At 37.8% G+C, this 15,004-nt stretch overlaps 1 protein-coding gene across 1 annotated transcript in view; it reads right to left on the bottom strand.

Annotated features, from left to right (window-relative positions):
• The window catches only part of ADSS2 (adenylosuccinate synthase 2), a 32,943-nt gene that overhangs the window by 7,969 nt on the left and 9,970 nt on the right, over positions 1-15,004 (bottom strand). The window contains exons 3-9 of the mRNA XM_084789595.1: positions 14,421-14,489; positions 12,015-12,065; positions 5,068-5,134; positions 4,679-4,786; positions 3,600-3,681; positions 1,882-2,008; positions 391-545 (exon numbers count right to left, since the gene is read on the bottom strand). Of these exons, the coding sequence (XP_084645721.1) occupies positions 391-545; positions 1,882-2,008; positions 3,600-3,681; positions 4,679-4,786; positions 5,068-5,134; positions 12,015-12,065; positions 14,421-14,489 (659 nt within the window). The remainder of the gene's footprint in view (positions 1-390; positions 546-1,881; positions 2,009-3,599; positions 3,682-4,678; positions 4,787-5,067; positions 5,135-12,014; positions 12,066-14,420; positions 14,490-15,004) is intronic.

Genomic DNA, 15,004 nt, shown 5'->3' with positions numbered 1-15,004 from the left:
CAGGTTGTGCCTTCAAAGGTAAGCCTAGTCCTTGCACATGGCTCTCACTTGCTGTTTAACTGCCATGAGGTGAGGTAATCAGCTTTCCCGTGCCAAGCCCTTCTGACACAGTGTACTGTCTTACTACTGGTCCAGAAACACGGAACAGAGTAACTATGAACAACAAAAATCTTTCCTCCTTTTAAATTTCTCATGTAAATTTCACAACAAAGGAAAAGCTCATAAATAAATTATAAATATTTACTTAAAAGGACAAACCTAGCCAATCATTCCAAGAACTGCAGTTTTATAGTTTTCCTGAAAATCAAATGATCCTTGCAAATGAAGAGAGAGGCAGAGGTTAAGACTGGGGCTAGGGGAACATGACTTTTCTTACTGAAAGACACTTACATTGTCTTGCTCTGTGGGAAAGGCACCAATACCAACTCTAGTGGTATAAACTTTCACAACTCCATATACTTCTCCAACATTTTGAGGGGGCATCCCCAAACCTGTACAAACACCTCCAACAGTACAGTTTGAAGAGGTTACGAAAGGGTAAGTTCCTAGAAAATAGGAAAGAAAAAACCCAAACAAACCTAAGATGAACACGTGTACACATACAATGTTACCATTAAGACCGTGCATATGAATTTACTTCAGGTATCTGACAGACTTGAACATAACTGTCACGACCCTCTCTCAAGAGCTCCATCTTAGGTTTGATTCTCTTGTCTACAATGTCAAAATACACTTTAAAATGCAGGTGTTAGAGCTTTAGCTACAGAGAACCCCAGAGGATGTACAGTTGTTAACTTGGCTCTAACTAGTATGTACTCACTGGTTACGGAAGAATCTTAAGTAGAAACCCACCTACATATTTTGACTGACTGCAGTTAATTCCAGACAGATGTCTCCCTGGTGGACATACTTAAGAGTGCAGCAAGACCCTGGGGCAACAGTAACTTGTGATGTTCAACATTTCCCCAGCTTTTGAACTCTATTTGAAGCAATTATAGGGGTACATTTTTCCCTCCTTCATATTTAATCACTCATCCTAATTTATATACTCTCCAGATTGAGAAGGCATATTATAGGATAAAGTAAATATATCTATTATAGACAAATATGTTCTCTTTAATTAGTTAGTATCCAAAGCCAATAGAATGTCAAGAGGTTGAAGGGATGGTCGACAGTTAAGAGCACTTTGATTACCAGCACCCACACGGTGGCTCACAGCCATCTATGACTATTTCCAGGGGATCCAATGACTTCTGGCCTCCAAGACTACTTCACCCACATGGTGTACAGACATACATGCAGGCAATACACTCAAGCCATGAAACAATTTTAAAATGTTCAGACAGAACTGTTAACAGCATAAGAAAATATATTTAGATATAACCACCAACAGACTAATGATACAGTCATCTGAATAAGTTTAACCATGAGGATGGAAGAAATGCTGAGCCTACCAGAAAGTCTCATACACAGAGAGAGTTAGCATAAACAGGTTTTCTTAGATCCTAGAATATATGTTTAATCCAATTTCTATATTTTAAAAGACTTAAAGGGGAAGATTCTCCCCAAATTGATCTTATCACTTTACAGTTCCAGAGAAACAGTAATTAAATAATCATGAACCAACTAATAGAATTCACAATCTGCAGAACTCCAAACCCACAGAATCCAAGTGATTCCATTTTCCTAATGAAGTGTAAAACTTGTACTGTGCTTCCCACAATACTCTTTTAAAAAACCTTGCCATAAGATGACAAGCTATCTCATTCCTAAATGCACATGCTAAATACACTATTTATAACCTCCTTAATGCTAACATTAATATTTATATCTAAGTACTTTGGGCTCAGTCAAACTCCCTATGAATCATATCTCACTTACCAAAATCAATATCTAACAGTGCTGCGTTTGCACCTTCTACCAAGATTTTCTTGGGTGGTCCATGGAGGGCCTCATATAGGAAATAAACTCCATCTCTCACCATCGGTTTAATCCTTTCCATATAACCCTACACAAAGACAAAAACCAGTTTCCATGTGCACTAATACATTGTAACACCAGTCAAAGCGTAAACTGCCTGGCTTTCCCCAGTGGAAACTGACAAGTCGGAACAGAAAGGCACTGGTGATGGCTCATGCTAAGGCCACATTTGGATTAACTCTAGTCTATTAGAGATACAAGGCTGCAATGTGGAGCAGTAGCAGAGTACTTACCTAGCCTGTGTGAGGCCCTGAGCAACACACACACACTATCACATTTACAAGTTCTCTATCAGCTTCAGTGGAACAGAGCAAATGTTTCGCATCATAAACTAGCTTTCAGGAAGAATAGAAAGAGCTATCTGTTTATATTAGATGGCAGTTCTAATATTTTAAAAGTACTTGAAAAGTTGTATTTATAATCCATGTGACCAACAATCTTCAAGCTCAATCAGAGACACAAACTACACGGCCAAGCATGCAAATATTAGTGACCGAGTGCTGTCATTCTTGTGTAACAACACTGTACTATGTCATCAGTCAATAATATCAAAAACTAACATGAGGTGCTATTAATGTTTAACTTCAGAATTCAAGGTAAAAACAAGAGTTTCCCTGAGGGCGGAGGCACAGCGGCAATAAAACTTGGTTTCAACCAGGAATGGTGATACCAGAAACCCATATGAATATATTGCAGCCACTAATGACTGTCTGTCTGGCCCCTCCTTGGTGCTTGTCTTTAATCCCTTGCTTATTTATATTTCAGTCCTTTCTGTGTGGCTAAAATAACTCTGTAAGGCCCTGGTTCAATACACTTATAAAAATCTTTTTTGGTTTCTTTTGTTGTTATCTTTTTTTCCCTCAAGACTGACCTCATGTGGGCCAGGCTGGGCTCCACCTCAGGATGTAGCTGAGGACGAACTTGAACTTCTGACCTTCCTGCTTCTACCTCCCAAGTACTGGGGTTACAGGTGTAGCCCCCCCACACCCTGCTCATGAGAACCATAAGCACCTAAGGTCTACAACTATTCTGGAATGACATATGCTATGGAGATGCTTACTCAGTTCTGGAAATAATATACTTTAAAGAAGTAATCACCAGGCATACAGGAAACGTGAGATTTACCAGTGAGTGCTACATCGGGAACCACTGGGTCTAACAGTTACCACTGGTAGGCTTCTCTGGTGACCAGTAAAGTTATTTGTCTTAGAAATAAATGCTGAAGAAACTGTTATCAATCCTAAATGGACTGACTTTACAAGTCACTACACTGTCCCTTTCTTTACTGATCTATATGTCAGTAGCCATGCACTGTTTCTTTGTACTGCAGATCTGGGCTTCCTTCTGTTCAAAATCCTCCAATAGCTTTCCATGGTCTCCTGAATAAAAGCTAAGTTTCCTGAAAGTGCATCTGAGACCTATGATCTGGCTATTTTCACATACCTTCTTTTCCCATCCAGTATTCCATTTTGACCAAACTGTGTGACATCACACAAACATGCTATATCCAGGAATGACTTGCTATTAGTTAATATACAAAGCTAGAAGGTATGAAAAACCCAAATGCCACATTGGCAAATTAGTATTTAAAAGCACACCACTGAGCTTAGAAGCTTTACCTTGAGTTTCTGTAATTCACCTTCAATGTCTATTTCCAAAGTAGGATATATGGATTTGTACTGGTTAGCTAGAACTTTGAACCTGAGAAATAAACAAATCATGGCATTAACTACGTTAAAGGTTAGATACAGAATACTTCAAATAGTATCACCCAAGTCATGTGATTACTGTGCATTATAAATGGTCTTAAAGGCAAATTAGTTTTGAAACCGAAGTTACTTTTGGAGAAATACAATTTAATGAAGGCAGTGGCACACGCCTTTAATCCCAGCACTCAGGAGGCAGAGGCAGGTGGATCTCTGTGAGTTTGAAGCCAACCTGGTCTACAAAGAGAGTCCAAGATAGGGCTATTGCATAGAGAAACTCTGTCTTGAAAAAAACTAATATATACATATTATATATATATGCTATATGTATGATATATTTTTAATCAAGGATATAAACATGAATAAATTATACACTCAAGATACATTTTCACATTTAAGATAAAATATAATTAAGGTGATATGTATAGTTGGAGAAAAAAGAGAGAATAACTAAGATCTGAAAATATAAAAGACTTGAATTATAGTCTACTGTGTAAGAAAGTGAGAAGGAGCTATCTACATGATGTTAGACAGCAGTAGTTATCTCTAGGACTTTTCAGTGTTGTGGCCTGCCAGTACAAATAGATAATTCACTTTCCATGAAAATCATTCTATAAAGAATATTAGTATAGCATTTCTACTTTTAAAGATGTATCAAAAAAATTTACCAGGACCTAAAAGGCTAATTATTTCTGGATGGGAAGACATAATGGGGTCTCTGAACCTGAAATACCAAAGATGTGAACCCAGGACATGGTGAGCACATCAGAACTGCCACACTGGGGACATTTCCTTTCAATTCACCTTTCAGTCTTTACAAACAATATGGCTCTACCTTCTTAGGATACTCTTCATACACATTCACCAGGTTATTCTTCATGAAGCTAATCTGAATACTGATGCTACAATTTCATTCTCTGGATTTTAAAAATCTGCTTCTTGGGTTTGTTTGTTTGTTTCTTGTCTTTTTAATTTTGAAAGAAGTCTTTTACCTCTCAGAGAAGCCATCAAAGTCAGAAACAAGATCACACATCCGAAGTCCACTCCGAGCAGCTTTAGAGGAATATACTGGGCCAATGCCCTTTTTCGTGGTACCCAAACTTAAAAACAAACCAAAACAAGCTTCAAGTTACACAAAAAAGATGTAAGTCTTGTGGTCAGATCTTTCCAATAAGAAAGCTACATATGGTTGTTTCCTATTTGTGCAATCCCCTGCAAGCTTATTTTCATAATCTAACTGGTTTTCTCTGCAACCTAAGAAAAATACTATTATCTGGGTTTTTGTTTTATTTCTGAACCAGAATTTATACAGAAGGATGTAAATTTGCTCAAACTATCTCAAAATTAAATATATATATATTTATAAATATATATATCATACTTTTTTCCTGCTTGCTCTTGTCTCTGCTGTTCCTGGATACCATCAGCTGCTTGGTGAAAGTCAAACACTGAAGAGAAAGCAAACAAACCAAAGTTGTTACCTAAACACAGATAACATGCAAGATAAAAGTATTCCACTCCAAACCACTGAAACTAGAGAGCTTTCCAAACTTGCTTATAGCAAATTATATTGATATGTTCCTAAAAGTAATAATGGCAGCTTACACTTGTAATTTCAGCACTAAACAGTCTGTGGCAGGAGGATCACAACAAGTTTGAGGCCAGCCTGGCCTATGTGGTGAGTTCCAGCCCAGCCTGGATTACAGTATTTAAAGAAAGCAAAAAACAGGAGTGGAATAGCTGGGTCTTGAGGAAGCCCTATTCCCAGTTTTCTGAGAAAGCACCAGATAGATTTCCAAAGTGGTTACTAATCTGTATTCCCACCAGCAACGAAGGAGTGCTCCTCTTTCTCCACATCCTCGCCAGCATGTGGTGTCACTTGAGTTTTTGATCTTAGCCATTCTGATGAGTGTAAAATGGAATCTCAAAGTCCTTTTGATTTGCATTTCTCTGATGACTAGACATTGAGCATTTCTTTAGGTGTCATTCGATATTCCTCTGTTGAGAATTCTGTTTAATTCTGAGCCCCATTTCTTAATTGAGTTATTTGGTTTGGTGGTGTTTAATTTCTTGAGTTCTTTATATATTTTGGATATTAGCCCTCTGTCAGATGTAGGGTTGGTGAAGATCTTTTCCCAGTCTGTGGGCTGTCGCTTTGTTCTGTTGACAGTGTCTTCTGCCTTACAGAAGCTTCTCAGCCTCATGAGGTCCTATTTATTAATTGTTGACCTTAAGGCCTGGAAGATGCTCCAGCATACAACAAGGTCATATGCTCAGCTATGTTCATAGCAGCTTTATTTACAATAGCCAGAACATGGAAACAGCCTAAGTGTCCCCCCTCAGTAGAAAAATGGATAAAGAAACTGTGGTACATATACACTGTGGAATACTACTCAGCTACCAAAAACAAAAATTTCCAAAATTTGTGGACAAATGTATTGAACTAGAAATGATCATAATGAGTGAGTTCACCCAGAAGCAGAAAGACTCAAATGGTATATACTCATTTATATCTGGACACTAACCCAAGAGGCATGTCCCATGAAAGTCTTCACTTACCAGGGAAGTGGGATAGAGGTGAGGACATCCTATTAGAACTCTAGGTGGGAGAAGTATGGGAGAATGGGGAAACAGAAGAATCCAGAGGGCCCTAGAAACCTACAAGAAGAACACTATGAAAGGCAGATCTGGGCCCAGGGGTTTTGCTCAAATATGGCACCAACCAAGGACAATACATGCAGTAAGCATCAAACCCTTACCCAGATCTAGCCAATGGACAGGACATTCTCCACAGTTAAGTGGAAAGTGGGGACTGACTTTCACATATTTGCCCCAAATTTGACCATGTCCTCTTGATGGGGAGGCCCGGTGGCACTCAGAGGAAGAATAGCAGGCTACCAAGAAGAGACTTAATACTCTAGAATCATATACAGGGGGAGGAGGTCCCCCTCAGTCACAGTCTTAGGGGAGGGGAATAGAGTGAAAGCAGGAGGGAGGGAGGAATGGGAGGATACAAGGGATGGGATAAAAATTGAGATGTAATATGAATATTACCAATATTAAAAATTGGGGGGGGGAGGAAAGAAAGAAAAAAGAAAAAGAAAGAAAGAAAGAAAGAAAAGAAAAAAAGGCTAATTTTAGAACATCCTAACCTAAAATTCAATAAAGTTCTATCTACAAAGATACCTTCCCCCCTTTTTCCCTCTACACCTTCAAGTTCTGGGCTCTGGAGTCTAGGGCACACTTTTACACCCCCTATTTCTTTCTCCCTAGTCACAAACTTTTCATCACCTTTCACCAAAACTACACTGTAATCTGCGTGCCTCTTTCCACTCTTAGCTATGCAATCCAAATTCTTTAAGACATCCAAAAATGTCTTGCCAAGACACAAACAAGTCATCATACCCTTGTCTTTGAAGCTCTTAAGAAAAACTCCTTACATGGCCAACAGTCTTCTGACCAGCAATCTAAGCTTCCCCTGCAGTGTGCCTCTTTCTGCAGCTACATGCATGCTCATAGACACAACCCCCTGAGTAGCAGGGCAGTGCCAGTTTACTAGCTGCCTGTCCCAGCCCAGCGCTCAAATATTTAATGATTGACTGCATAAGCAGCTTGCAGACTGGCAGGCCTAGGGTTTTGGCTTCTGAACTTCTAACTTAAGTTTATTTGCTTGCTTGTTTGTTTTTTTTAAAAAACAATTTCATGCTTAACAGACCATAAAACTCACCAGTTCTAGGTACACAATTTGATGATTTTAGCATATGATGCCTCTATTTCTTTCCACCAATTATGTTGTTATCTCAAAATAAATAAGATGAAATTTGCAAATGTTAAACAGAATGATTAAGTTTTCAGAACTAGGGGAAGCATTTGTAAAAGGACAATTAAAATCATTAGATTCAGATTAGCTGGGTAGTGGTGCTGCATGCCTTTAATCCCAGCACTAGGGAAGCACAGGCAGATCTCTGTGAGTTCCACACCAGCTTGGTCTACAGAACACGCTGTTACACAAAGAAACTCTGTCTCAAAAAAAAAAAAATACACATTAGGTATAGAAACTAGAAAAATTTGACAAAACTCTGGACTGAAACTGCCCTCTCACTAGCCTAAGCCTCCAAGCTATGCAGGAGGTGCTGTTCCCTAATCCCCTGCTTTTGAGACACTGCAGAAGCTACTAAGGTAGCCCCACCTGTAGCCCTGCTTGGCAATGTAAATTCACAGCTTTGTATGATCACCAGATTCCTCTGGCAAGCCTAGAGAGAGAGTATTGAGATATTTGTACAGTGGTTACATCACAGATGCTGAGTATGCAGCGTGTGACTATACCTATCCCAGTGCCACAGAAGTAGGTAAAAGAGCATCCTTAAAATTATATTGGAATATTAGATAGTAAATGATAGCTGTAAGAATGTCATAATAATGCTATTTTTAATAGCCCACTATTGGAAAAACTCAATTCTCATCAACAGTAAAGAGGATTAAGTTTTGGTATATTCATAATACAATTCCAGGTGACAATTTTTTTAAAAGGAAAACTTTTGCTTCAAAAAGAAATAACAATAGAATTGTAGCAATTATAGGCAGACTGTTTAGTGGAGACCAGATACAAAAGACAGTATAAACTATATTTTAAAATAAAATCAAATTTATGTCAAATGTCAGAATTAATCTATAAGAGAAGAGCTGGGGTCACTTTTGATCAAAGGGAACAGATAATGACTTAAAAAAAATCATCATAGCAATTTTTTCAAGCACTTAGAAGCCTCTCTATGTATTTTAAAGTCTATAGTGACTGAGTATATGTTTTTGTGAATTTCAGTATATCATGGTGTACTTCAAACTGCTATCATGTGATTAGTTTATTATCATGTTCCTATCCTGTTGCCAAGACAACAGCCTTTCTAAATTATTTCAGAAGCCAAAATTACTCTGAAGAGTTTTTCATTAAGCCAGGTGTGGTGCCACACACCTTTAAACCCAGCATTCTGAGAGGCAGAGGCAGGCGGATCTCTGAGTTCCAGGCCAGCCTGGTCTACAGAGTGAGTTCCAGAACAGCCAAGGCTACACAGAGAAACCCTATCTCAAAAAAACAAAAAACAAAAAGAGTTGTCTCATTAAACTTCAATTTTGCAAATAAGTTATTATATGGCTGAAGTATTAGAGTATGCCATACAATTTCTTCTGCATAAAAAAGCATTTGTATTTAAATACTAATTTTCCATTAGCAGAGAAGTTAAAAGGGCAACTAGAAAACCACAAGTGAACTGTTGACAGAAAGCATTTGAGCTATATTTTAAAAAATTAGTTTAGTCCCCTGACACAAAGCTACTGCCTTCTTAGGCCCCAGGAAGCTCTTAGTATAACCAGAACAATGACCTGCACGGGGTAGAACCTTAATCCCTTCAATTACTTTTGACTGCTCTCTCTGAAGTTACTTTGAATATTGCTTCTGTTTTCTACAGTTCTAGACATTGGGGGGGAGGGGCGGGGAGGAAACGACCTTGATAATTTAGTCTTAATGTTTTCTAATGAGAGACAGTTATACATCCTTAGCAATTTTATTAGCACTACTGTAAAAGTATTGTAATAGGGGCTGGAGAGATAGTTTAAGAGCACTGACTGCTCTACCAAAGGTCCTGAGTTCAATTCCCAGAAATCACATGGTGCCTCCCAATCATCTGTAATGAGACCTGGTACCTTCTGGTGTGTAGATGTGCATGCAGACAGAACACTGTATACATAATAAATAATCTCTTTTAAAAAGTATTGTTATAGATAAATCCGGTTGAGTTTTACTTATGTAAGTTCTTGATGCTGGCGTTTACTCAGCTCTTTCTACCACTGGACTCCGCTTCCAGTCCTATATTAAAGCTTTACCAACACACTTAATAATATAATACATTCTGTATAACCTGCAATACAGCTAACACCTTTGCTTGCTTTTTGTGTCTCATCTCTGTTAGGGATTCACTTCTCAGTGAGTCCTCCCAGGCACTTGATCTATAATTAACATGTTCCCACTAGCTCTCCCAAACTGCCTGGCCCTGCTTAGGACTGCTTTACTCTTAGTTCGTTATATATTTATCTTATATATTGTGTTCATTATTGCACTATAAGCTCCATTAAAGAGGTTTTTTTCTAATGTTGTCTTTTCTAACACTCTTGAACCTTCAGTGTCTAGCACAAGGTAAGTAGTCAATTCACGAGTTAAAGGACAGACAACCAACAAATCTGGATTTCAGATGCTTATAATATTTAATTCATCTTGTCACTTCTCAGGCTACTCTAAATAAGCATCTTTCTTATTACAAACTACATCAGTAGGACAGGACAAAGATGATGTAAGAAAATTCTGCATTAAGTTGTTTTATTTTTTTTAACTAAAATTTTTTTTTTAGATTTAGTAATTTTATTTTAATGTGCATTTTGCCTGCATGTATGTTTAATTCCTAAAGGGTAGAAGAGAGCATTGAATCCCCTGAAAGTGGAGTTTGGACAGTTCTGAACCACAAGAGTGCTAGGAATCAAATGGAGGTTCTTAGCAATAAACGTTCTTAAGCCACTGAGCCATCTCTTCAACCCCTGCTTGAGTACTTTTTTAAACTACATAGCATCTTCATCATTTAAGAAATTTTCCAAGTATTTCAAAATTCTTTGAAAGAAAATAAGACTATTCAATAGCAAATATACTGACACTATGTTAGAATTTATCTATAAGAGAAGAGCTGGGGTTTGTGCTATAATGCTGACATGAAATAAATGACAACAGCAGAGAAGACCGGACAAGCAAATGGAAACACGCTAGTGTAAGAGCTTCATGAGATTTCGGATTTTACCCGATGGTAGACGGTGTTAAGACAGCAGGTGAGAGAGGAGGGTCAGAGGACACTGGAATAGGCAGTGGGTTCTGGGCCAACCTGGCAACTTAACAAGACTTTGATTCTAAACCAAAAAGGAAGAACGTACCAATGACACCTTTGCACCACCCCCAGCCTCATTTTTTTTCTGGCAATCTAAAGCACTAAAGTAATTTACTAAATATGCATATTGCAATGTCAGACCAAGTAATGAACATGAAGTTTTGTGCAGAGAATTCTACCTTGAATTTTTTAAATACCCAAGTATTGCTGTGCCAGTCACACCAGTAGTTACTGAACGCTAAGCAGTCGCACTCAAAACAAACCAGCCACACAGGGTACTAGTGATAGAAAAATGTTCTGCAATAATAGCACAAATTTGCTCTTTTCAGATTTTATACACTAAAAAGTCCCTGTTGAACAATATAATGGGAAACATGACTTTTTCATATAAAAACTGTATGCTACTTCAGTGCAGTGTATTTTATTTTTACTTTATTATTGTTTGTGAATGTGCACGTATGTATAATATGCCACAGGGCACCTATGCCAAGGAACTCAGCCATAGGCTTACAAGGCAAACACCTTTACTGGCTGTGCCTTTTTGCCATTATTCTAAGTTACTGAGGCCAAACACAAGGCTCAAATCTGAGGCTGCTATGTTTGTAATGACACTTTTACTTGATTTCCACTTTGGGTGAAACCTTTTAAAAAGAGAACAGTGAGCCAGAGGGTGGGGGTACACGCCTTTAATCCTAGCACTCAGGACGCAGAGGCAGAGGCAGAGCAATCTGTAGGTCAGCGGCAGCCTGGTCTAGAGAGTGAGCTCCAGGACAGCCAGGGCCACTCAGAGAAAACCCGTCTCAATAAACAGAGAGAAAGAGAACAATGCTAAAATTTTAGCAGCTACAGTCTCAGGACATAAACATATTTTAATAGCTTCGGTTCCATACCACAGTTCTCTATTAGTCTATTCCCACTACTCTTTTTAGGTTATCATCTTTTAATCATGTCGCTACTAATTAATTTATTGGTTCAGGAACGATTACAAAGAAGAAAACCCCAAACTTACTGGTGAGAGCGAAAATTAATTTTAGAATCTAGTTCTAGTCCATGGACAAGACCAGTCTGAATGAAGATTGGTAATTCATCACATCTGCAGACAGTCATTCTAAAGACTTGCCACAGGGCAAATGCACTCTTTGGAATGTTAACACATAAATAATGCTTTGTGTTTTGACATGATGTATTCTTTAATGACTAAAGAGATCACGAAGTACTAATGTTACTCATCTGCTTGTCTTCAGAAATAGGTATATTTCAATCTAGCAATTGTTAAAAAAAAAAAGATCTTATGTATTTTAATTGCAACTAGAGTCTATTAACAAATAAATAATTCATTACTAAATGCTTTCACTTGATACATTTGATTAAAAGGCAGTTATAAATAAATACAACATGGCCTCCATACCAATATGAGCTCTGTCCGATATGATAAGCCTTTTCTCCCAGCCATCTAGACCTAGAAAAAAAAAGATAACACTTTATCAAAATTTTGTGTAACAATGTTTAAGATTTAATTTCTTTATGAACAGTATGTCTAAGAGTGTTTTTACTGAAGCAAACATGTTTGCATCTTTTTTTCTGCATGGAAAGCCTTGGACTTATCAAGTTTGTCATGGGTCTTCTTAAGATACAAGCTCATTCATGCTCTTATTGTCAAATATTTTGTCCTAAATAGTTCCTGTTTCAAGGCAGTTACATTCACATAAAATACTCCTTAGAACCCCCCCAAAAAAAGAAAATAGCAGGACATAGGTGTGGGGATCATTTATGTGGCATGGGAAAAATTCAAGAAAAGGAAGCTGATTTTAGTAAGAGTTTTATAAAGAAATGTGACTAGACAAAATAATGAAAGGTATTATTTCTACAACGTGTAGTTTTGTAGTTATTGCTCTTGCCATATTGAACAACAATGCCATTTCCCCATGTAACTATGAGCTACCAAGAGCAGTGACTGTAAGCTTCCATCCAAAACCTTAGTGGGAAATGACTGTTGGAGGCCTAGACAAAAGAAATTCAAACAAGCAGTTTACTAGTCCATTGATAGGGTATGTTTGCTCAGGATAAAATGCTTTCAAAAGTAACATCTGCATATTTAAGTCAGGGGCAGGAGCTAGGAAAGTAGCCCAAGGGTACAGCACTCGCCTGTCATGTGCAGGCACCTAGCTTCAATCCCCAGCACAAAAAAAGTTAAGTTTCAATTGTTTTAAAAATACATAAGAATCACTTGTTACCTTTGACAACATTCACAATTTGATTTTTTATAGATTAAGGGGCTGGCATCTCTGGCAGAGTAAAAGGTGTTGTACTTGAGGATAAATCAAAACTAGTAAGCGCCCTTACGGCTGTTTTTCGTGTATAAACATCTATTCTAAGTGGCTACAGTGGTTCTCAACATTCTTAATGCTATGGCCCTTTAAGTACAGTTAAATATTATAGGGACAACCATAAAATTATTCTTGTTTTATAACTGTAACTTTGCTGTTATGAATTATAATGTAAGTATCTGTGTTTTCCGGTATTAGGTGGCCCCTATGAAAAGGTCACTGGAGCCCTACCACCACCCTACCCCCCACCGCCACAAGGGTCACAACCCACAGGTTGAGAACCCCTGGTTCTATAAGGAAAACATTACAAAGAAACTTTTTTTAAAAAAGTGGATTCATCAAGTGAGATACAAATATCTCGTTATCATTCAGTATGATGAGTCACCCCCACCCCCACCCTGAGGCGTGGCAAGATTAGTCAATGAGATAAATAACAGTGTGAGAACTTAAGAAAGCAGGGTCTGGGGATTGGGACACGGATAAAAAATGGGGAGGGTAGGCAAGCAAGGGAGACAGGGTTCCATAGTCAAACACATTATAATCAAGGGCACTGAAGGACAGATTGCTTAAAACCCAACAGCAACTCAAACAAGATAAAGAGAGCATTTTAAATCTGAGCTCATCTTGAGGGAAACTGTATTAAGGATTTTCCTTATATTGTATTATTTGCCTTGTTAATTCCCTCCTACCCTAATGAGCGCCCACTAGCTGACAGCTAAGGCAAGACTCAAGTTTGTTTCTTTTCAGGTCAGTAAATGAATAAGAAAAGCACTTCCTTCACTGGGAGAAAAAGTCCTTCTCCTCAAGGCTGCAGAAGTACGGTCCAGAAAATGTTCTGGCAATAAAGCTCCAAGAGCTGGTGTAAGCACATTGTCACTCTAGCTCCCTTAAGATCAAGTGTGTAAGTGATGAACATACCAAAGGCTTGGTACATTCACAAGGATTTATTATGAGGATGTTTTCCTTTTTTAGAAGTAGTAACTATAGGTGGTGCACCCCTTTAATCCCAGCACTTGGGAGGCAAAGGCAGGTGGATCTCTAAGTTCAAGGCCCTCCTGGTCTACAAAGCGAATCCAGGACAGCCAGGGCTACACAGAGAGACCCTGTCTCAAAAAACCAAAAAGAAAAAAGAAAAAAAGAAAAGAAAAGAAAAAGGGGAGGGGAAAGCCCTGGAGAGAAGGCTCAGAGGTTAAGAGCACTGGCTTCTCTTCCAAAGGTTCTGAATTCAATTCCCAGGAACCACAGGATGGCTCACAATTCTCTGTAAGATCTGGTGTCCTGGCGTGCAGGTGTACACTGTATACATAATAAAGAAATCTTTAAAAAAGAAAGAAAACGATAGTAACTATAATGAATGAAATTTAAACTAAAAATATGTGCTATAATAATCTGAATATTCTAAGTACATGACAAATAGCTTATCGGTCATGAAATCTTAATGAAACTGTATAAATTAACACATTATAATTAGACTGAATCATTCATACCTTTCCCCTTTTGAACATTTTTCTCTGCTTCTTCAAACAATCCAGGAAGATGAATTACCACTCCATTTCCTAAAAGAAATAAACAATCCTCCACCTTAAACACCTGTAATTATAATATAGACATACATATAAATGTTAAAATGTAGGCATCTATAATAACCATCTATTTTGAACAGAAGAACAAGTTACACTCATTAGCAGGACATTGCATTTTATTAAGGAATTACCACAGAAATTGTTCAAAGTTTGTAATATATATAAATGATAAGGGATATATAACACTAAAATTACATTTTTAAAAAAAATCTTAGAATTTCTTTGAAACAAATGAATCATGTTCTGAAAAAACCTAAGGGCACAGCGGGGTCATGGTCTAGAACAAAAGTCTTTCAGAATCACACTCTGCTTTCATTCACAAAATTAATTTAGTGTGTCATGAGCATTTTAAAACAACAGAATATAAATCATCAGACTGTGTAAGGGCTTGGAATGAAATGTTTCTATAATGAGTCAGAGTTGAAAGTCTTTGGAAAACTGTCTGATGGAAGCTACAATAATCTCACAGATGCTTGCAAAGTAAACAT

Source organism: Acomys minous (genome assembly GCF_964271855.1).
Source record: "Acomys minous genome assembly, chromosome: 1".
Lineage (NCBI taxonomy): Eukaryota > Metazoa > Chordata > Mammalia > Rodentia > Muridae > Acomys > Acomys minous.
The sequence above is the reverse complement of the archived record's forward strand: the minus strand, read 5'-3'. Positions and strand labels throughout refer to the sequence as shown.